The 22519-nt window shown below is 37.9% G+C and overlaps 1 protein-coding gene across 7 annotated transcripts in view; it reads right to left on the bottom strand.

Annotated features, from left to right (window-relative positions):
- Window positions 1–22519, bottom strand: part of UNC79 (unc-79 homolog, NALCN channel complex subunit) — a 240407-nt gene that overhangs the window by 182257 nt on the left and 35631 nt on the right. For 6 of the 7 annotated variants that reach the window (XM_070250300.1, XM_070250306.1, XM_070250301.1 and 3 more), the window contains exons 2-4: window positions 17275–17395; window positions 9917–10221; window positions 6558–6728 (exon numbers count right to left, since the gene is read on the bottom strand). In XM_070250300.1, the coding sequence (XP_070106401.1) occupies window positions 6558–6728; window positions 9917–10221; window positions 17275–17395 (597 nt within the window). The remainder of the gene's footprint in view (window positions 1–6557; window positions 6729–9916; window positions 10222–17274; window positions 17396–22519) is intronic. The other variant, XM_070250302.1, reaches the window with a different exon arrangement.

Below are 22519 nucleotides of genomic sequence, written 5' to 3'. Positions count from 1 at the left end.
TTGAGCACTACAATGGATGGTGGCCTTTACAATAGCTTTACAGAAATAAGCAAACTAACAAATAAAACAAATCTGTCATTAAGTTCCGTTTATTGAGTTTGCTTTTATTAATCACTTGTAGCTGGGCTGCTGCCAACCCGCCAAGCAGGTGATGTTCAGGTAGATAAATTAGTTTGTCTATACAACACAAATAAGTATTAATAATTATACAAAGATGTAGAGATCAGTTCATTGCTCTTAGATAGTAAAGTTGCTTAATCAAATATGATCAATCAAGGAAAAAGAACATGGAGCCAAATGCTGAAGAACAAAATGCGGCTGCTGTCAGCCTTCAGCCAGGGAGCTTGCACACATTCAGCTCTCGGGGGCCCGTACCTAGAGAGTCTGGCTCAGACAGTTCGGAAGCAGGAAAGCGACATGTTTAATGAGCACATCAAGTGCCTCTGATGCAAGAAGGCACTGGACCTCTGAGAAGTACGGCTAGAGGGACGAGAAATAAGAAAGGAAACGCTGAGCAAGGTGTCCAGGTGCAGGAGAAATAACTGCATGCTCCTTGAGCCCTTTGTTTAAGGGGGAAATGAAAGAAAGAAAGAAAAGTCTCTGACATCCTCAAGGAAAAACAATGTTATTTATATATATACATACATACATATATATATATATATTCCCTTTGGGACAAGTGTTTTCACCTTTGTTTAAATTGACCTCAAACTTTTTAATAAGTGTTCCTAAAAAAATGAAAACTACTATTAAAGGAGGCTAAAAATCACTGTGCCTGGAGGCCTTTAAAAATGGGAGAGATGCCCAAATGTCTTGAATGATTTAGGTGAAGTCTATTTGGAGAATAGCCCAAATGGCTCAGTGACCTTTGGATGTCCCTTCCACCCCTACAGATCCATGCTCTCCCTCAACTATGGTCAGCCACAAAGCCAAAAGCGTTCCTCTGGCTCAAGCCCTAGGAAATTGGCTGCAATACTTATATAAGCAGACGGTGCCTCGCAATTTCTTAGCCTTCTAACTGACTGAATAAAATCACCACTATCCTAATTTAATAAACATGCGCAGGCACACATCATTTATTGAACCTTGTTAAAAAGACATGATGTAAACAGATGTGCAGCTTGTCCCCATGAGGGTGTATAAAGCCAAAGCTACATGCGATGGAAGGAAGAAGAGAATTAATCAAAATAAGAAAATTTTACATTTAATATTGTGCTCAGGAAACGCAATCAAATGTTTTAAGACCTGTTCCCTGATCCTCCCAGCACCGCCAGAATAACCTTTACCACCATCCCCTCCCCCTATGAACAACAATTCCTTAATCTGTTCCTGCATTTTACAGTTCCCAATGTACATCATGTATAGCTCTTATATGATTCTTGCCAAAAAAAAAATAAGTATATGAAAAAGCCATTTTATAAAAGAGAAATCAAATTATTTGCATGAGAGCACCAACTCAATTATTAGGACTACAGCGTAAGTCACTTGACTTCGTAGCTCGTGCTCTAATCACTCACTCATTCAAGAAGTATTTTTTCAGTACCTCTATGTACCAGGCGTTGTTCTAGGCCCAGAGACCAAACTGTAACAAGATAGGCAAGTCTTTGTCCTCATGGAGCTTAAATGCTAGAGCTGTGTTATCCAACATGGTAGCCACTAGCCATACGTGACTATTTAAACTAGTTAAAATTCAATTAAATTGAAAATGCAGTTCCTGTCTCAGTAGATACATTTCAAGAGCTCAGTTGCCACATATGGCTAGTGGCTGCTGTATTGGACAGCACAGCACAATTTTTTAGAACATTTCCATCATCACAGAAAGTTCCCTGACAGCACTGTTCTAGAGGAATGGGCAAACAAATACTTGTAAAGAAATAGAAAGCAAGGCAAGGGAATCAAAAATGAGGGAAGGACCTATTTTAGCTAAAGCGTAAGTAAGGGCATCTCAAAGATGTGACACTTGAGTCAAGATCTACCTAAAGAGAGTGAGGAAGCAAATCCAGTGACCGTGTTGGAGAAGGGCTATTAAGACAAAGGGGAAGAGCCTGAAGCAAAAGCAAAAGCTTGGTGCCTTTACGAAACTGCAGGAAGACCAATGCGGACAATGCAGAGTGAACCCAGGAGAGGCAGTGACCAATAGCAGGTGGGCAGGGGCCCCGGAAGGACACTGAGTTTGATTCTAAGAGTGATGGGAAGCTACTAGATGGTTTTGATGCAGGAAGGGAGGCGATCTGATTTACACATTTGGAGGATAGCTCTGGCTTTTTGGTGGAGAACAGCTGTAGGAGGGCTACGTGTAGAAGCTGGAGACCAGTTTGGAAGCTCTTGGACTGGTCCATATGAGAGCTGGTGGCAAGAAGTGGTCTGAATTGGAAAATATTTAAACAACCCCCCTCGCCTTGTACATTTTCAAGGGGTAAAGGTAAGGGAGTTGTCTGGGAAGAAGCAGCACAGGCTGGTGTCCGTTCTGCATACACCAGAACCATTTCCTGTGGTTTGCAGAGGGCATGCCTGAATTAACAAGCGCTCTCTGTGTAAGCGGAGCTAACGGTGGTCCATGAGACAGGGTTTGAACATAAGACACCCATGCCTTTAGAAAGGCAGATCAGCTCAACAGAATGGGAAGACTGAGACACCATGACGCAGAAGTCTACGCAGCATTAAAATACTTGCAGACTGGTAGATTAACGAAAATCAGAGAGACAGGACTGCCCATCAACACTGCAGAGTGTACTCAGGTTCTATGAGATCAAAACCTGTTATAAAACTCCCTGTTATTATACAACAAACTCTAGGGGAAAAACATCACAAGCCCCAGAGGACGACCCCTTATCTCAAGCAATATTTAAGATGATAAAATTTGAGGGCAACATGTGAATTTGAGCAGAATATTGGAATTCGCTGCAATGGGATTTGATGTCTGCCATTCGACTATGGGTTTGGTCTGTCATACACTTGTATAACATGATACAATATTCACGGGCATTTCCTATGTTATCTTACAGTCTTCACAACAAACATGGGATGTAGACAGGGGAGGTTACGATTATTCAAAATTTCACAGCTAAGGAAATCAAAGTTTGATGAGGTTAAGCGATTTGCCAATAGTCAAAGAACTACAATTCAGCTCCTCTGGATTCCTATTCCAAAACATTTCCCCCAACTCAACAATATAGCTCTTAAAGTATAGTAAGACCTACCTTACAAAAATAATCACTAGCTAATAAAACAGACTTTATATATAGAAGATTATTTAAATACCATCAATATCTTGCGTTGGTTTTTGACTGTCTTTTTTTCTACATATTTATTAGCTTTCAGAAGATCATAGAAACATAACATGTACCCCCTGTAGGAGCAGAACTAAAAGTGATCTGGAGCCAATGGTCTGCAACCAGATATTCAATCAAGTCACACAGTCGCTTTTAAGTCAATGCAAAGATCTGAAGAAAGCTTTATTTTTCCTGAGAGTAAGTGACTTTTTGAGGAAATTTAAGTTGGCAAAGAAACTAGATGAGACTGCACAGTTCAGGGTACCAAGATACAGTAGAAGGGTCTCTCACTGATAGAACGGTTCAGCTTTATCATCATCTTTGAAATAACATAACCTACATCAATTCATGCTCATTTGGGATCCACTTTTTCTCTTCTCTGCCAAAGTATCATCTTCCCAACATCCATATTTCAATTTGGTCCATAAATCACAGATCCTTTATTGGAAAAAGAGAGGTTTCCATGGTGAAATGCAAATGACATTTTCAATTCTTAGTAACTCCTTTAATATTTTTTTATAAACAAAGAAAATTGCACACACATGGAATAAAAAGAAGTATATTTTATTATTGGAAGGAGTTAAAAAGAAAAGGTTATGTCAAAGGAAATTTTTATAATAAATTGCAGTTTGCGCTGCAGCACCTGAAAAAGAGTTATTTAAAAGCACAGTACTTGGTTTACTGACAAAAATGACATGAAGGACATAACTGAAACATATGCAGGGCTCTTAAACTGAAAGATCCACTCCAGAGCTCAGAACTTCACCCTCTAGGTCCTTAATGATATAATCATTTAACACCTGCAGTACTGTCCATGTTTGACATTTGACCTTGCAAACACCATACCAAAGACATAAAAGCCTTATCGTCTTAAAGAATTTATCAAGTACTCAGAAAACGCAACATGTGTCATCCTAACAGCTCAGTCCCGAAATAAAAATATTCTGGAAGAAGTTAAACGCTCCTCTCTTGTTTGGGTCAGAATTTCTAGACACTGGAACAACTCCCAAAAATAGAAACAACATGGATGCAAGCAACAGACACACATTCTCGCAGCAGTTCACTGTAACGTAATTAATTTGGAACTTGATCCCTTCCATCTTTGGGTCTGTGTCTTTGTATCTCCCTTGTGAAGGAACAAGCACAAAACAAACACCTGAATCATTTCACAGAATTTGGCTTTAAATTTTGTTGGCATTGCAATTTATTTTCGAAGATTTAAAGATGATAAAGATTGGCTATTACTGAACCATAGGAATGGTGATGAGAAACAAAAGTCAGAACTAAGAGACTAAAACCAGAGGGATAGAATAAATGAACCAGATCAATGAGTGGGTTAGAGGAAGATATGCGTCTCTTACATAAAATAAAATTGATGTTATTTAACCTAGAATTATTAAGCCAGAAATAAACTTAGAGATGGAACATTTTTTCCAAAACCCTCCTTTACAGTTGAGAAAAAATGGAATCCCAGAGACATAAGCAACTTACTTATACCTTTAAATGAATACCAAGTTACTCTACCAAGAAGCACTAAAATTCACACAGATTTTGTAAACTCAGCTTTGTTCTCCTCAGTTGCCAAGGTTCACACATTTAAATAAGTAAGGATCCCAATGTGACTATAAGGCATGTTTTGAGGTCTGTATTTCTAATTAAGTAGAAATTAATAGTCAAGGGTGAAGAAACGAATTGCCAGCTGTCACAGTGCTTGATCAGTCCCAATAACCTCAGAGGCCCAATACAGCCAATGCCTCTCCCCAAATTATTAACTTATTCCCAAGAAACAGGGATGCAGTAAATTAGACCAATTATTAGATAGACGCCGCCTCACCTGCTATTCTTTAAAAAAAAAAAAGAATTCCTACTCCTAAGTTTAATAGTTAACATACTTATCAAAAAATATGATTATACAACCTAGGACTGTATCCATAAGCAAGTACTTGTCAGTAAGGTTCCACAGGACAAAAAAAAGAGAACGATCAAATGTTCTATTACTTGAACAATATAATCAGTCTGCTAATTTCTTTGAGTCGCTATATAATTTAGGCAGAAATCAGACTCTTTGCTTAGACATGAAAGTTACAATGCTATAGCTAAAATTAAGCTTGATTATAAAATAAATAAATGTGGCTCAAAGGTACATATGTTTACCAATTGTTATTACAGAGTAATAACTTCAATAATATCATAAGTGCATAACATTAAAACGGTGAAAATGATCACTAGAAATTGAATGTGACCAATACAGGTATTTTTAGGGAACAAGAATTGAGAGGAGAAAAGTAAACCAACACTTACTGAACACCAGCCATTGTGTTAGCACGTTACCAATGTTCCAGGTTAATCACCTCAATTATCACAATAGCCTCACAAGGCAGCTGTTGTTATTATTCTCATTTTATAGCTAAGAAACAGAAAGGTAAGTAACTCGCCCAAGGTCACACAGCTAGTTGGCAGCAGAGCTGTGATTTGAATCTAGATCTGTTTGACTCTTTTCAGATTATTCACTGAGACATTGATCAATTTATAATCCATTTGTTTAAAAAATACTTTAGAAGGATTTGGATCATAAAAACCTTGAAAACCACAACCCAACTTTTTTTCTCTCTTTGCTCGCATATCTGGAAAGCCTGCAAAATTGTTCATAAAAATGAAATAGAATGCAAATCAGTTCCACACTTATAACAGTACCTTGCACATGAGTGGCAAGCCTTAGCATTTTTCAGTGTTTTCCTAAGTTTTGACTCACTTCATCAACACAGCACCCCTGTGAGGGAAAGCTGGTGTGTCATGGTTCTGGAGATGGGGTCTCAACTAGGAAACCTTGAGCTGCCCAAGGTCACACAGCAGATTGCAGACAGAGCTGACCCTAGAATCGACATGCCCTCACTCTCTCTATTGCTCTTCCCCACACCCGACTCCCTCCAGATGCAAAGGATAAGCATTTTTATTTCTGACGCAACACTCTCTCCACCTTTTTTCAAAAGTGGCAAAAAATACCCTAATTTACACGTAGGAAATACGGACTCTGCCTTGACATGATTTTTCTTCCTATTCTATAAGATCAAACTACATGAATAAAACAATTCTAAAGTATACTTGTCTTTCATTTCTTTGATTTTCACCATAATATTCATGCTGAAATGACTGAATTTAAATCACAGCCCACGTATACAAGTGATTCCATTATAATCTTGAAAATCTACAGCCTAAAACAGCAAAAGCAATTTCAATTTGCACAATATATAAAAATAATCTAGTATTAGGTAAGATTGAACTTACATATAGCCATTGGTAGAAAAGATGTGCTAAGATATTCAATTATATCCTTGTGCAGAAACGGAGGAAAGGTAGCTAACGTTGATATCATCGTGTAGGGCAAAGTACTCAGAATATCGTCATTGAGAAAGGGTAGCAAACACGTCGTTGTATAAAATATCGACTGTCCCAGATCTACAAAACAAAATTCAGGAATCAGCCACTGAATATTTTGCCATTTAACAAAATACACTAACTTTATCCTTTAAGTTTCTATGAACTGGTTTAAATTATAAATAACTACTGCTCCCTTCCATTAAGAGTTCTGAAACATGCTGCTCAGTATACTGCAAATACAGTATTTTTTTCTTGATAAATGACTGATGAATGACTTTATCAATCTTCAGTAACAGTTGGTATTCATATTACTCCTTGATTTCATAAATTAAAAGCACTTTCCATGTGATAATGAATCCTGAAGTCCCTCCAGCATTCTTCCTTCCATTACATTTTACACAAGATAACTGTGGCACAAAGATTGTTAAATTATTTTCCCACTGGAAGTTTTAGAAAAGTCAAGGGCAAGACTGGAAATAAAACCAGGCTATTTCTGCTCCAATCAACCAAACCACAATCTTTCTACATCTGGAGTGTTGGGCAATAAGGCAATCTGCATCTTCCAGCACAGTGACAGCTTCAGCATGCACCAAAGAAAGGAAGCCGCAGACTTATACCTCATGCCCCTGTGCACTTGGTTATCAAGTATCACGGAAGGACTTGCCACTAAATCACAATCTTTCTATCAGCATTTGTAAATGGGGACAGGAACAGTACCTACCTCACTTCATGAGAAGGATTTTTAGGAGGTTAAAATGAGATAAATGTAAAGTGCTTTACATAGCACATAATGTGTCCTCCAAAATTTTAGCCATTATTATTAACATTAATATTGTTACTATTATTATTACCTGCACAAGAGTAAAAATAGAGGACATTCAAAAAACGACAACTGTTTAGCTTATACAATGCATATAGGCCAAATCCCATTACACTGAACGGATACTTTGGTATTTCTGGACCTTCCAATACATAGGTCATCAGCCAAGACTTGACAATGAAGACTTCTTTTTTTCGTATCCATCATAAAAGAAAATTGTTAGACATGTTTTTTTTTGCAGCAGATTTACCTTCTTAGTGCTACTTTGAGACCTAATGTTATTTCTGATTATCATTAGAATTAATATGCCATCTCAACAAGCACATCAACTGGCAACAGAGAGAATGTGGCCACACTGCACACTGGGGAGCGAGGGTCAGTCAACCTTAGCCTGAGATTGATGAAACGGAAAATTCAGAGGTGCTTAACTAAGAATTAACTGAGGCTGTGCGTAAAAGACAGCTCAGCTTCATGTTAGCCTAGTTACAGAACGTGAGCAGCGAAAGGGGCCCGAGAGCCCACTGCAAGATGTTCCATGTGAGGAAACTGAGGCCTAGAGAAGGGAAGTGATTGTCCAAGATCTCCTTAGAGCGAGTAGTTGAACTGCTACAAAAAGAGGCTCTTCCCAGTACACCACACTGCCCGAGGTGAGCCTCTAGACAGAGCCTCTAGACAGAGCCTCTAGCCCCAGTGCAGTGATTCTCAGACTCGTACAAAAGAATCACTCAAAGAGCTCATTAAAGTTCCAGATCCTCAGGACCCACCCCTCGGTGATTGTTATCCAGAAATCTTAGCCTGGGACCCAGAATTCCATGTCCCAAGCTCCCCCGGTGATTCTGATGTTGTTCAGATCACACTCAGAGAAACAATGCTGTATTGTTTTTTAACCTCTAAGGGATGGTCTAGTGAGTTTTTTCCTATCTTCTAAGCTCTGTTCTGCAGAACGAGAACACACTCTATAGGTAACAGTGAAGAGTAAAGTTGCAAAATAGCTGTAGGTACAAAAGCAAAAATACAAATCATCCCCTCTGAAACTGTCATAATTTAAACATTAATTGCAATTAAATGGATTTTGAGTTACCAAAGTGAATGGTTTTATCCTAATGAAGTGGCTTTGAAGATAAAGGACAGCTGCCCTAACACAGCAGCTCATCCCGGGACCACGCAGGTCCACGATGACCTCAGGACCGGCAGTCACAAAGGAAAAGCTGACAAGCTCACCACCACGGTAAGCTCTGGCAGTCTTATGTTCAAAGAGTCATCTCCTTTAAGTTTTGAGCTGAGCTGGGACAGGATCACAATAAAAGTGACTACGCTTAAAATAGGTATGAAATTATACTTAAGCAAACTTACAAATTTCTACATTTTTTATATTCACTATAATACAGAATTATATATATAAGAAAAAACAAATTCAATAATCAGTCTCATCATTTTTATGAAAGTAGTTTTCTTAAAGTTTTTTTTAAATTAGGAAAACATCTTTCTAAATAAACCATTAAGCATTCTCTTAGGAGAGTTAACCATAACTAAAAGGCAAAATAACCCCCACCACCCATCCATTTCTCAAATTCCAATTTTTCTGTACAGTGAAACTTTGATTATCATACTTCCAGAGACCGAATTATCAGTGCTTTAAAGTTAAGACAATTGATGTCTTAAAAGTTCATTTTCTGCAAAAATCCTTTTTCTTATTGTATGGTTTTCCACTTGATTCTCCAAAATATAATACTGAATAGTTAAACGGTAGATATTATTGTTCTCCTTTTTATAGGTTAAAAGAATTTGGTAAGCAAGCAAGATAATGAAATTGACTAAAGACAGTAGAAAAGGGAAGAGTTAAGAAAAGCAGCATGCTGCTAGGCTTCTGTCCTACAGCACCAGGAAAAAGGTATATTATATACCATATACAGCACGTAGCACCACTATACACTGTACCACTTGGCCAACATTTTGTAATAATTATTGATTATTAAACTTGGAGATTTCTCCTTATCTAACTTTCTGGGTTTACAGACAAGAAAAATGAGTCCCAGAAAGATTCTGTGATTTGCCCCCAAAAACCACAGAATTAGTCAGTGGATCCGACTTGTTCCCCAGGCTCTACCTCTAACATTTTCTGGGGGCAATTTTTTAAACCTTAGCCCCCAAATCATAGTCTCAACAAGAATCTCCATGATAAGCATATCAGGGGAGAAGAGAGAAGTTCCTGGTACAGCCTTCCTCCTTTCTCCAGCCCATTACCCCCAGTGCAGGCCCACTTGGATAGCCTCCCTCTGGTCATAAAACAGCAAAAACTGATAGGATAGGCAACACCATAACTAAGTTTCAGTGTAAGAAAGGCTGTAGCCGCACAAAGACCTTTTAAGCAATTTATTACAATAACAGTCTCCAGCATCCATAAACATAACATGCACATTTTCAAAAGTTTCAATTAAATGCTCACCATGTTGGCCATGCTGTAGTAAAGGAACTAGATCCAGGAGAGTCACCAAAGTCACGTAGAGGCCTTGATAGTCCAAAGAAGGGTAGTCTGACAAGTGAGCATCACGACTTTGCAGGCCGCGTTCAGAGGGAGCATCTCGCAGGACGCTGTAAAGGAGGGAGCGAGTAACAGTAGGGTTGATGGAACTGACCTGCGGTCTTAGAGATGGGGTGAGTGGGAATGGCACAGGAAAAAGACACATGGTCATGGGCACTGTCAAATTGGAGGCATCTTGGTTTTCCTTCTTCCCTGTGCGGGACAAAATGCTGTTGGGGGGACAAAGAAAAAAAAGAGACAACAAAGACACAAAGAACAGCACATTACATTGAAATGACACTCTAAAACAAATAATAAAACACCAGATACATCCCACATAAGATGCAATTGCCACACCAGCAGCATCTACAAATCTAGTACGGGTCGCATAGCTTCATGCTCGGAGATACCAATAATGCAAGGTTTATTTTGTGGAAGTTGCATTGCATCTCATGTGTTATCTGGTTAGTAAGGAGCAAAAATATAAAAATGCATGTTTCAGTGCCAAACCCATGTTTTACAGTTTATTGATTTGGAGAAGGAGAGGTTTCCTGGAAGGAAAAACAGTGGCTTCGTCTAATGAGTTAGGGCTTTTATTTCTAATTAAAAGGAGTTTTCAAAGCAAAGGAAGTTTTCAGCAAGACTGTCTTAATCAGGTATATAAAAACTTGCAAAATATAGGTATGGCACTTGCAGAAACATGTTTTAGCAAAGAATAAACATGTGTGTTTATTAAGAAAGTCTTAAAAATCACATGTTTATTGCATCAAAATAATGTCTATATGTATATTATGATACTGTTTCATGACATTCTGTCAGTATCATTTGAGATAATGAAGTTTAAACAGGCATATGAATTTAGAAATAATACATATTTCTAAAATGTTAGCTAAACTACATTGGAAAAGCTATAAAATAATATATAGTAGATGGTCCGTAGCATATGTTTGTGAACTAATGATAATGGTTATCTATGTGTGTTTTTTTAATTTTGCATGTTGGGGAGGAAACATTTTATTTTATGAATACAAACAGTGGTTTATTAAATAGTTACCTTCCAAATTCTAAAGACTAAGCAAGCAGTATCTGTCATAGAGCTGCACGTCATACAGTAAGATCTCATATATTACTGCTGCTACTTACGTTATTATTCAACAAAACTCACTAAAAACTAAAGGAAAGATAATTTAGAAAGTTAACAAAAAGTTTAATGGGAATAAAAATAAATTCTAGAAATAAATTGGCTTTTTCTTAGCCTTACTTTGTAAACAAAAACGTTTTAGTAAAAGCCATAAAGCAGAAAAGTTGTTAATCTAAAAATAGAAGAAATGACTGTTTAGCCAAATGTTTAGGTTTTTTTAAATTAGGTTATACTATTTATCATTAAAGACAATAGCTATACATTATAATGATAATATCTATTGTACTTCCATAGTGCTTTTATCTAGTACACTTATGTGTTAATCAGAATAGATAACAACTTATAAATGCTTCATTACATAAAAATAACCTTGTTTTACACTTATTCTATGTGCACCAAACATTACTAAGTTCTTAGTTAATGATATTACATTTACAATTTACAGTGGTGTGAAGAATTGGTTAGTGTCAAGCATGCTTGCTATTTCAAATTTACATTTATTCTTATTTACTCTTAGTGCAAAATATGTTACAATGTGAGAAAAATGACTACATGCTTTTTATTTTCCATGTGCCTAATTTACCTCAATTTCCTTTGTCTTCTGTTACCCAATGTCCAGGGAAAAACAATTAATAATAATAAAAATAATTTCAGAATAGTTATGTCATACTTCTTAGCAATAAATAACTTAAGATTTAGTGGGGGTTTTTTTTACTTCTAAAGGGATTTAATTTACCTTTTTGTGTGTGTCATGTATTTAACTTTGTAAAGCTTGTACTTGACAATGGGATACTATCAACATCCCAGTTACCCCGGCCTGCCTACATCTATTATAAATGCCACTAGATTTTCCATCAGACTTTATAACTTTCCTAATATAACTCGATTACCCCTAAAAGTACCACCTTTAAATGTTATATTCTTGATAAGCCCTGTCACCAAAAACCCATTTTAATCCTGTAGGATTCTATCCCACTGATAATTCCTTTAGAATCACAATGGACATAAGTTAGAAATACTTTCCCAAACTTCAGCCCTAAATCAGCCTACCACCAGCATCTTTTCAAAATTACAAGATGTGGATCTTATAGAAGTGGTATAGAAAAACAACATTTTGCCATGGAGAACAAAATTAGCTTTAGATCATATCATATAGCATCTTAATGCTATCCTTTAAATTAAGTACAGTGCTCTCATCAACGTTTTCCTTGGTGGGGGAAATATAGCACATTATTTTTTTCAAATATACATTGGTAAATTTCCAAAGTTTGATATAATTTAACAAACACTAGTCAAATCAACTTTGGAGAGTCTACTTTGATATTTTTCCCTTCCTGTATATGCGGGGTTCCCAAACGACTGAGCAACAACTTCATACATGCAGGGAGGGAAGAATGTCAGCACTGAAACAGTAAAATTTCTCTCTCACTGCCTTTGGAGTTAATAAGTAGGTGAGGTTGAGAAAAAATGGCTGAAGATGAGTTATCTATGAAACCAGTTTTAAATTATCATTCATGTTTCAATGTAAGGAAATGTTTTCATTTGTGGAAAAACTGAAGAAGGGCTCATGAATAAATGTACAATGCATTGTGATTTTATGATGTTTCGTGAAGTTTATTCAGGAAAAAACAAACTTATTTCCCCAACCAAACTGTCTATCTTGGGAATGATAAAACCATCTTCCCCATCTGAAATTCTTCCCCAGAGGTCTATGCACCCAACCAAAGAGAAGATTACGAATGCCTTGCTCAGAAGAGTTTGACCCAGCAGCCAACTTTTCACCTTTCCTTTTCCCTCCTGAGATCCTCTTTATCAAGCATTTACTTCCAACAGCAAGAGAAACCAAGAGAAGACCTCTGTTAGTGTGAGGACAGGTGAAAAGTTGCCCTGAGGTATTTATAGCACAGAAAATTAACACATCAAGTAAACTTTCTAGGATTATGAATTTTGACATTTGAGTTGAATCTATGCGCTAAACAAAATTTATTTGACCATGTTATGCTCTAAACGTACTCTGTGGACTTCAATAATTTGAAGGTCTATATATTCTTCCTAAGCAATCAGAAATTACAATTCAATTAAGATGATTGAGCTGAGACTAGAATCCCTTCTAAAAACATATTAAACATTTTCTAAAGAGCTCACAGCAAGTAGCTTTCCCCAGACTTAATGATTTTTAAAAATATTGTATGTGCTAGCAGCTTGAATGGCGCCACAAGAGAGATCTAGAAGAAGGAATTCCAAAAGAATGTTTGACATAGGAAGACTGGAAACCTTTAAATGTTCTGCCAGGTAAAAGGTCCTTAAAGAAGACCATAGATGTTTAAAATACGGCCCCAGGATGCTTCTAATAGAAAACGGACAGACTCCTCTGCAGCGATGAGGCAGGATTAAACTAGAAGATCTTCATAGTTGCTTGTAATACTAAAAGTGCACAAAAAACTAAACTCGGAAGTTGTGTATAAACTATGTGTCCATTCACCACAATTAGGTCCCTACTATCTTAAAATGAGTACAACTCAGCACTCAGATGAAATTTTACCCGGGACACCAAGTCACTGCTGGATGAAGTAAATGCTCTAGAAGTGTTCCTGCAATGGATGGAATTTGAAGTAAAGTCAACTCAACTCAACAAACATTTACTGATCCCCTTCTAAGAACCAAACACTGCTCTAGGCTTAAGGGCTAACACACAGGGCTTGCCTCCCACTAACCTAGAGTGTAGGGAACATCCCTGAACTCTAACATGAATCTCATTATGAGCTGAGGGAACATATGTGGAGTATTCAACTGCTGATATAGTCAATTATGGTAACATAATCTCTCCTCTCCTGTGGATTAAATTAATTGAAGTTAAACACCTAGGCTAATCTCTGCCTTCAGAAATATGTACAAAACTCTATTGAAATCAGTGAGAGTTACATGCATGCATGAATTTATTGTTGTTGATAGTGCCCTCAAGTCGATTCCAACTCCTAGCGACCCTCTGTGGAGCAGAGCAAAACGCTGCCCGATCTTTTTGCACCATCCTCTCATCTTCAGGCACTATATCAGACAATGCTCTGCAGCTATTCATAGGGTTTTCATGGCCAATTTTTTCATAAGTGAGTGGCCAGGTCTTTCTTCCTAGTCTGTCTTAGTCTGGAAGCTCTGCTGAAACCTGCCCACCATAGGTGACCCTGCTGGTATTTGAAATACCGGTGGCATAGTTTTCAGCAGTACAGCAACACACAGCTGCCACAGTATGACAACTGAAAGACGGGTGGTGTGGTTCCTTGACTGGAAAATGAACCCCGAGCCAGGGCACTGAGAGAATCTTAACCACTAGACAACCAGGGGTGGCTGCATGCATGAATAACCAGAGGACTATTACTCTAAAGATGCAATTCTGACTCAAATGAAGCTGCTGGAACTTCAAGTTGAATATTTTAACCAAAATAATAATCATTTTAACTTCCTTGAGCAAATCCAAATAGAAAGGCAGAGGGTTATTCTGTGCAAATTCATCTCTAATTCTTTCTTCTTATTTCTTTCCAAGAATCTGAATTCTGAAAGCAAGAAGTGCTTCTGAATGTATACAATAAATTATGTAAAACACAAAAGGAACCATCTTGTTTTTAAGCAGAAAATCTTACTGACAATAATCTTGGCACCAAATACCTAGACTAAGTTATTTGTCTTGAATTTTCTAATAGCATAAATAAAATAAGGTAATATAAATATGACTCTTATGGATGTATATAACAAAAGTGAAAGTGATCATGACTCGGTCCAATATATAGGACAATAGTTGTAAGTTTTGTATTTCCAGTAAACAAAAGAAATGAAAGATTAAAAAAAAAAAAAAAAAAAAGCTGAAGCAGGCAAAAAGAAGATAGAAAAAGCATTGGGTTCAGCCCAAGAGTTGAACCTGTAAGTATTAAAGTCCAACCCATAACATGTTACATTCCTCAATGTTTTCTTTCTTTCCCCCACTTCGTTTGTGTGTTTCCTATAGGCTGTCAACTCTGCCCTGATCTGCTATCCACAAAGAATTGCTGAGTGGGAGATGGAGCTAAAAGATCTGGGAATTGGAACACTGTCCACATAACCTCAGGTATAACTCAATTTAACTGCCAAAAAGAAGGTAAATCTTTACACTAAGCACTTCCTTTCTTCTCTTAATTTCAAGGACAGCCAAAAATACTCTATGGACTCAGAACAGATGCCAGCATTCCCAAAGGCCAAACCAAGTTTCCACTAAGAGAAGCGTCCCTGGTATAGGATAACTAGTAGTACTAAGGAGAAGCAGTACAGCTTGACTGTTGAGAGCGTGTGCTGTGCATTATGACCACCAGGTCAAACGCTGGTTCCAACACTTACTAGATATGTAACTTTGAGCATTTCATTTAAGCACTCTGCCTTAGTTTAATTTATCTGTAAAACGGGTAAAAATACACTTTTATGGAATTATTATGAGGGCTTAAATGAGATGACACGTGTAAAGCGCTTCGAACAGTGCTTGACACATATAATTACTATTATTATAATACAATATCGCTACCATAATGATAGCTTTTTTACCATTAGTAGTAGTTGTTGACGTTGTCTCCCTTCGAAAACGGACTTGGCTCAATTGCGTAGAATCTTCTCCAACAGCCACATGAATAAACTACCTTAACACCAGTTTCACCATTAAAATGCTATCACCTATGATCATATCTTAATGACCCATTGCACAAGAAAATGGAAGCTTCATGTCTTGTAATCATGACTTCAGTATCCTAAATTTCTTAATTTTTTGGCACAATGACTGACTTAAGCAGTAAGCTTCGAAGTGCCAACTAGGATGTCATAGTTTCTTTACAAATGAAATTCAGAATTTGCTTCCCACTGAAAAGCACGTCTCACTTCGAGAACCTTCAGAATTTGTGTTAAAGGAAAGTGTTTCCCATTAAGAACCCTGACCTCAAAGACAAAAGGAGAATTCAAGAGAACAGAATCAGATGGCTTGGTCTATAAACTTATCTGATTATTACTATAAAAACTTAGCTAATTATTCCACTGCAATTTGAAAAGAAAGGAAATATTCTGTAACAAGGTCCTAAACTTACTATGCAAGTATGAAATCTATGAATCTGATCAACAGAATCTCTTTAATAGAGAACAGGGACACTAAGGGTTCTAAATAAGGAAAGATATCCCAAAGAACAAGAAGAACACAGACACAGCAGGACTGCAGCAGACTGCTGTCTGACAACTGCGTAAAGCTTCTTTCCACCAAGTGTTCAGTCAGCCCAAGGCAAAGCCTTAGACCACTGGGAACTCTAGTGTCATTACAGTCATTCCGAATTGGTGTTCTTTACCTAATACCTAGCTTACAAAACTTTTGCTATTGTACAGCTAGAAGAAACAGTAGCAGTTAATTTCTGTGTTTCCAAAATCAGATTTAGAGCGAGAAGATCACTGTAATGGAAGAGATCAAGCCTTAGAATTTAATGGAAAGTGAAGTGTTTCTCTCACTTTGATGTTATTTCCCAAACAATTGAGTCTTTACTTGAAGAGCTCGCCTTTGCTTGTTTCCCTAATGAGAACTGTGAAGCAGATGGCTTCCTCCTGTCTCTACCTTACAGTAAAAGCAAACAGTATTTGTTTTTGTTTCTTTGTTCTCCATATAATTTCCATATCAATTGTAAAGCATGGTGAACACGTGAAGTGTTACACACATTAAAAATAATTGTTATTATCATATATTATACTTTGAGAAATAGGAAATACTATTGGTGAACCTAAAATGCTACATAATTCTGATTTTCTTTAAGACCACAAGTGTTTCCTATTCTTAATTTTAAGCCATGTAGGTTCTCCTTTTAATACCACTCTATGTTAGTGCCAGACAAATAACTTTTATCACTGTATAAATCTCTGAAAAGATGTTCAACTGAGGAAAGCAGGCAGAAGCCATGCAGCCCATTTTTTTCAGTTAAGCCTGTGATCTGATCTGCTATATACACCCAGAGAACCTGAGTCCAGACTCTTCTGGCAGAGCACTAGAAAATGTAAGGCACTTCAAAACTTTCAGTTCAGTAAAAATTTAGATCCCAATCAATTCAGCAGTACTACCTACTAATTCTTTCAAAGTAGAGGATATTTTAAAGCTTACCTTAACAAGGTCTGCGAAAAGTATTTCAGGGTGTTTGCAATATCTGTTCCTGAAGGTACAGGATAAATGTTGTGGAGAACCCGGTTATGATATTCCTGTAAGTACCGGATCTTGGAAGCAACTAGATAAAAGCAAAACAACAAAAAAAGAAGAATTATCTTGTAATATGTATTAAGTATACAGTTATTTTTTTTTAATGATCAGATACAGGAATTTAATCAGTATTTTAAGGAAAATATGTAAATTCTTACTGGAATTCCACGATAGAAACAATTACAAAAGACTTTTAATTTCTTAAAATTGTATTCAGCACACAAAATTATTTTTAGTTATCTGGTTTAATATCTTACTCACAAATTATTCATTACTTTTTTTTATCATTAAGAAAGGCAGTACTCCAAATCATTTTACAATCATCCCCATTAGCTTATTATTAGCAAAATAATAATAGATATAAATCTCTGCTACCAGAGAATTATATTTAATATTGCTTAACTAAAACTAAAGGAAAAAACTCAAAGGTCTTTCCACAACACTCTAAAAATCCTAAAATATAGGGAATCCATAGCATAATGGCATCAGTCGAAACCAGATATTTAACTCAAAAAGGGATCATAAGAGTGTGTTTAGTGAATGAACTGGGAGAATATGTTAAAAGTAGATTAATTTGGTGAGTATTACAATAATTTGAATGGTAATAAAACAGAAAAAATGAATGTTACATTTTTCTTCCAAAGAATTTCATAAATTAAGAGACTCGCTAATAGCTTTCTGAGCTTGGCTGCCCAGATCTTCTCAAGATTCAGGAGGGACTTAATAGGCTTATTTACCCTCCTAGACCTACCTGGAGTCACCAGCATTGTCCACATTCCTGACCTGACCTTTGACCTGGCTGCAGTGAATGGCCCAGTTCTAGTCATTCCTCTTTGCAAATCCCAACGGGCCATGATGATCAACGTCTCTCAGGTCTCCTCTTCCACAGAGCTCTCAACACTGTCCATTTGTCCTTTCAATCTTTAAGGGTACCAAGGGAGCCTTTTAGGTGGTATGGCTCACTGTCAGCAGTTAACAGAAGACATATCAAGTCCTGGAGAAGCAAGGCCTTGCTGTTCCCAACAGCCCATGGAAACAAGCTCCTGGATGCATTCTAACTGAAATGCTGGCTTAAGCAACTTAAAGAAAGTCAAAATGCTTTTGATAGGCGTGGGACACAGAATCACAGAATAATAAAATATCAGAACTAGAAGGACCTTAGAGACCTTTTCCCATAACCACTTCATTTTAAAGATTGGGAAAATGAGGCACATAGGTAGCCAATGGCAGAGCTAGACTAGAACTTAGAAATCCTGACTCCTGTCCAGTGTTCTTTCCACCATGACGTACTCTGGATATGACTCTGAAATGAAGTCAGTATACAGACAAGGGGTGTTCACTGCATGACATCAAAGCAATTTTCAGCTATTATTATTAAGTTAATTGATTCTAAATCCCACATATACCATTTATCAGATTTGCCTTTTCTCCCTCCTACTACCTGCACTATTTCCATAGTATGGTTAGCATTTTCCCACAAAAATAGTCTAGATTGCCAATAATAATACCTTGAGTTTGTATAGCACATCAGCTCTAAAGAAAGCACCAAGTTCATATCCATTGTCTCAATTAACCTTATAAGTATTGGGGTATAAATTACTTTTTTCCTGAGATAAGGTTAAAATAGAGGATACTTGAAAATGTTTCAATTACATAATCCACAAAAATCCATTTTTTTCTCAGTATTTTTGATCTGCTGTCCACCATCTTTTTTTTAAAACACATCACAGAGAACACCCACATTAATATATACTTCTGAATTCAAAATATTTGAGATATGTGCTGAGCCAGCATATGCTTTCTGCTTGCCCACCATCACAGCAATGCTTTGTTACTGTGACTTTTCTCATGCTTTAATTCAGCAGGCTCTGTTGCGTGGTTCAGAAACATCATTAATCATTCCACCACCTAAAAAAGGTGTGGACAGTGCAGGTTGTGGACAATAAGCTCAAATGAGGAGAAAAGTCATAGGCTCCCCCAGCCAACACTTGCCCATAACTCGAGAGCTACAAAACTGTCACTTCACAACGACAGCAAGCATTCAGAAATATTTGTGAAATGAATGAATGTTCTTTTTATAGGTCGTTTCATTAAAATGCACTAACGGCGCCTTTCAATGAGTATCCAAACATGCAAGGGAAAGCAAAGACCAGAGTCACTCCCCTTCTTTGAGATCTTTTCATATCTGACAAATATCACCTTGCACTCTGGTTACTTACCTGTTTATTTTTCTATACCCTGTTGTAAATTTCTTGAAGGCAGAAACTATATCTTACTCATGTCTCTATCCAAGCCTAACACACTGCCTGGCACTTAGTAGGCACTCGACATACTTGCAGGATAAATCAATAAATGGATTATTACTTTAATAATAGTACTTAGCACTTGGGGGGATTGCATATATATATATGTACACACACACACGTATATATGTATATATCTCCCACCCTAGATTGTGGGCTCTTTTTATCCCTAGTGCCAGACATCTAGTAGGTGCTCAATAAATAACTAAGTGAAGATGGAAAGGAAGAGGGGGGAGAGAAAAAAAAACAAAGACAGTGGTGAGTAATCCTGAAAGACAATTTACAGAACTAGTTGGAAAAATGTTCAGGCTAATTTGTGCATTGGTGAATGTAACAAAATCTTAGCAGTCATAGATTTACTTAACTTTTATGTTTTCAACTATTTGAGAACAGCTAGAAAGATCCCTAACATATAGTAATTTGTACTTGTGCTGAGGATGTGAACAAACTCATTTACATTTCAACTTTGCACATGAGAGATGGTCATTTGGCTGGTTACTAAGCCCACATGAGCAACCAGAAGCCTCATGGCAGCACAGAGTTCTTGTTCTTTACTCCAACCGTACATGTGAATAGTGCTGCAGAAATTCATGTAATTGGGCTGGATGGATATAACAAATGATCTCCCACCTCAACTGACCCAAAGGCTGCATTTCTCTGGTAAGCTCCTTCTACCCTCTTCAATCACTGTTTCATCCCTCTCCACACTCTTCAAAACTCCCCTCACACCCACTCTTTTCCTTATACTTTAAGTAAACAGACACCATCTGTTATGGACGGAATTGTGATCCGCCCCCCGCCCCCATCATGTGTTGAAGTTCTAATCTCAGAATGTGACTGTATTTGGAGATAAGACCTTTAAAGAGGTGATTAAGCTGAAATGAAGCCCTTTGAGTGGGCTCTAATCCAGTCTGATTGGTGTTCTCATAAGAAGAGGAGGTTAGGACACAGGAGAGACGCCAGGGATGCGTGTGCACAGAGAAAAGGCCGTGTGAGGACACAGAGAGGAGGCGGCCAGCTGCCAGCCAAGGAGACGGGCCTCAGGAGAAACCAGACCTGCCGACACCTTGATCTTGGACTTCTGGCCTCCAGGAGAGCGAGAAAATTAATTTCTGTTGTTAATGCCACCTAGCCTGTGGTACTTTGTTATGGCAACTCTAACAAACTGACTAATACACCAGCACAGAGGAAATTCCATAAAAGTCTAAGTAAGAGCTAAGATTCTGAGCTCTGAAAGCACACAGGTCTGTATTAAGACTTTGGCTCCATCTCTACCGAACCCCAGGTTCCTCATCTGTAAAATGGGGACAATCATACCAACTTTATGGGGTTATTGTGGATACTAAATCACTGTGTCCATCACTTAGAATAGTACCTAGTACATACTCAACATATAGCAGATGTCAAAGGCCTACCTGCACCTCCTTCTTTCCTCTTCCTGTCAAACGTCAATCCCACCACTAGTACCCTCCGTCCATCAGTTGTCTCTCCTACATCATTAATCTCTCCCTCCCTACTAAATCATTTCCATAAGCATTCAAATAACCTCTAGAATCTCCCTTGTCAAAAGGAAACAAAAGCCCTCCCTTGACTTGACATTCCTCTCCAGGTGTTGGCCTCTCCAGAGCCAAGATTATAGAGTTGTGTACACTCTCTCATCTCTCTGTCACTTCCAAGTCTTTCTTCCATTCACTCCAGTCTGGCTTCCACCTCCACCACTGCACTGAATCTGCTTTTTCCACCATCACCTAGAGCCTCCATGTTGTCAAATCCAATGGGTATCTTCCAGTCATCATTTTATCAGCCCTTTCAGCACATTCCATGCAGCCAATCCCTCCCTCCCTGAAATTCTCTCCCACTGGCTTCCCACTGGCTTCTCCTAGTCTTCCTCCTACCTCCCTAATATATCCCTCTCAACATGCCTTACTGCCTCCCCCACACTCAATGTTTAAATGTTGGAATTCCTCTGGCCTCAGCCCTGGACTCTCATTCCTCTCTCCACATTCTCTCCGTGGACATTCTCATCCATTCACAGGGCTTTCAGCACTATCTGTGCAAACTACTATGAAACGTGCACCTCCACCCCCGATGGTTAGCTCTTCTAAGTAAAAGACCTCATCTATTCGATTCTCCACTTGGGAATCTTAGAGATATTGCACAGTAAAGATGTCCAACACTGAACTCTTATCTCTTTCCTCACCCGCCCCCCAAAAAAACCTACTCCACCATCTATGTAATCCACCAAGTGATTCCAGCAAAGTATTCTAAAAATCATCCTTGACAGCACCTGTTCCCTCTCTCTCGCTCCCTTAATCCAATCCGTCACTAAGTCCTGTCAATGCTACTGCCAAATGCACCTCCAAACCATCTTCTGTTCTTTATTTTCACTGTCATTACAGGGCACCATCATCTCCTGATCAATTCTAAAAGCCTCCTAACTCATCTTCCTGCTTCTCTCTTGCCTCTCCCCAGATCTTTCTCCTCAGAGCAGCCAAAGAGATCTTTTAAAAATATAAACTGTTTCATGCAAATCCTTCAGTGGCTGCCCATTGCCCTCAGAATAAAATCCAAAATTCCTAACATATTATACCAGGTCCCTGCCTACCTTCCAACCTCATGTCCTACTACAAGAGCCAGACACATGGCTCTTGCCCCAGTTTTCTGAATGCACACAGCTATTCTTTGCCGGAAAATCTTTATATGTGCTTGTCCTTCTTTCTAGAATGCTTTTCCCTCCATGTTTTGTCTGACCATCTCCTACTCGTACTTCAAGGCTGACTTGAAATGTCACTTCCCCACGGAGGTCTTTGCTGACTTCCCTCTCTAAGTCGATTCACTGACCTCCACTC

This window comes from Equus caballus, chromosome 24, assembly GCF_041296265.1.
Source record: "Equus caballus isolate H_3958 breed thoroughbred chromosome 24, TB-T2T, whole genome shotgun sequence".
In the NCBI taxonomy this organism is placed as follows: domain Eukaryota; kingdom Metazoa; phylum Chordata; class Mammalia; order Perissodactyla; family Equidae; genus Equus; species Equus caballus.
Note: the sequence above shows the minus strand (reverse complement) of the source record. Positions and strands in the feature narration are given on the sequence as shown.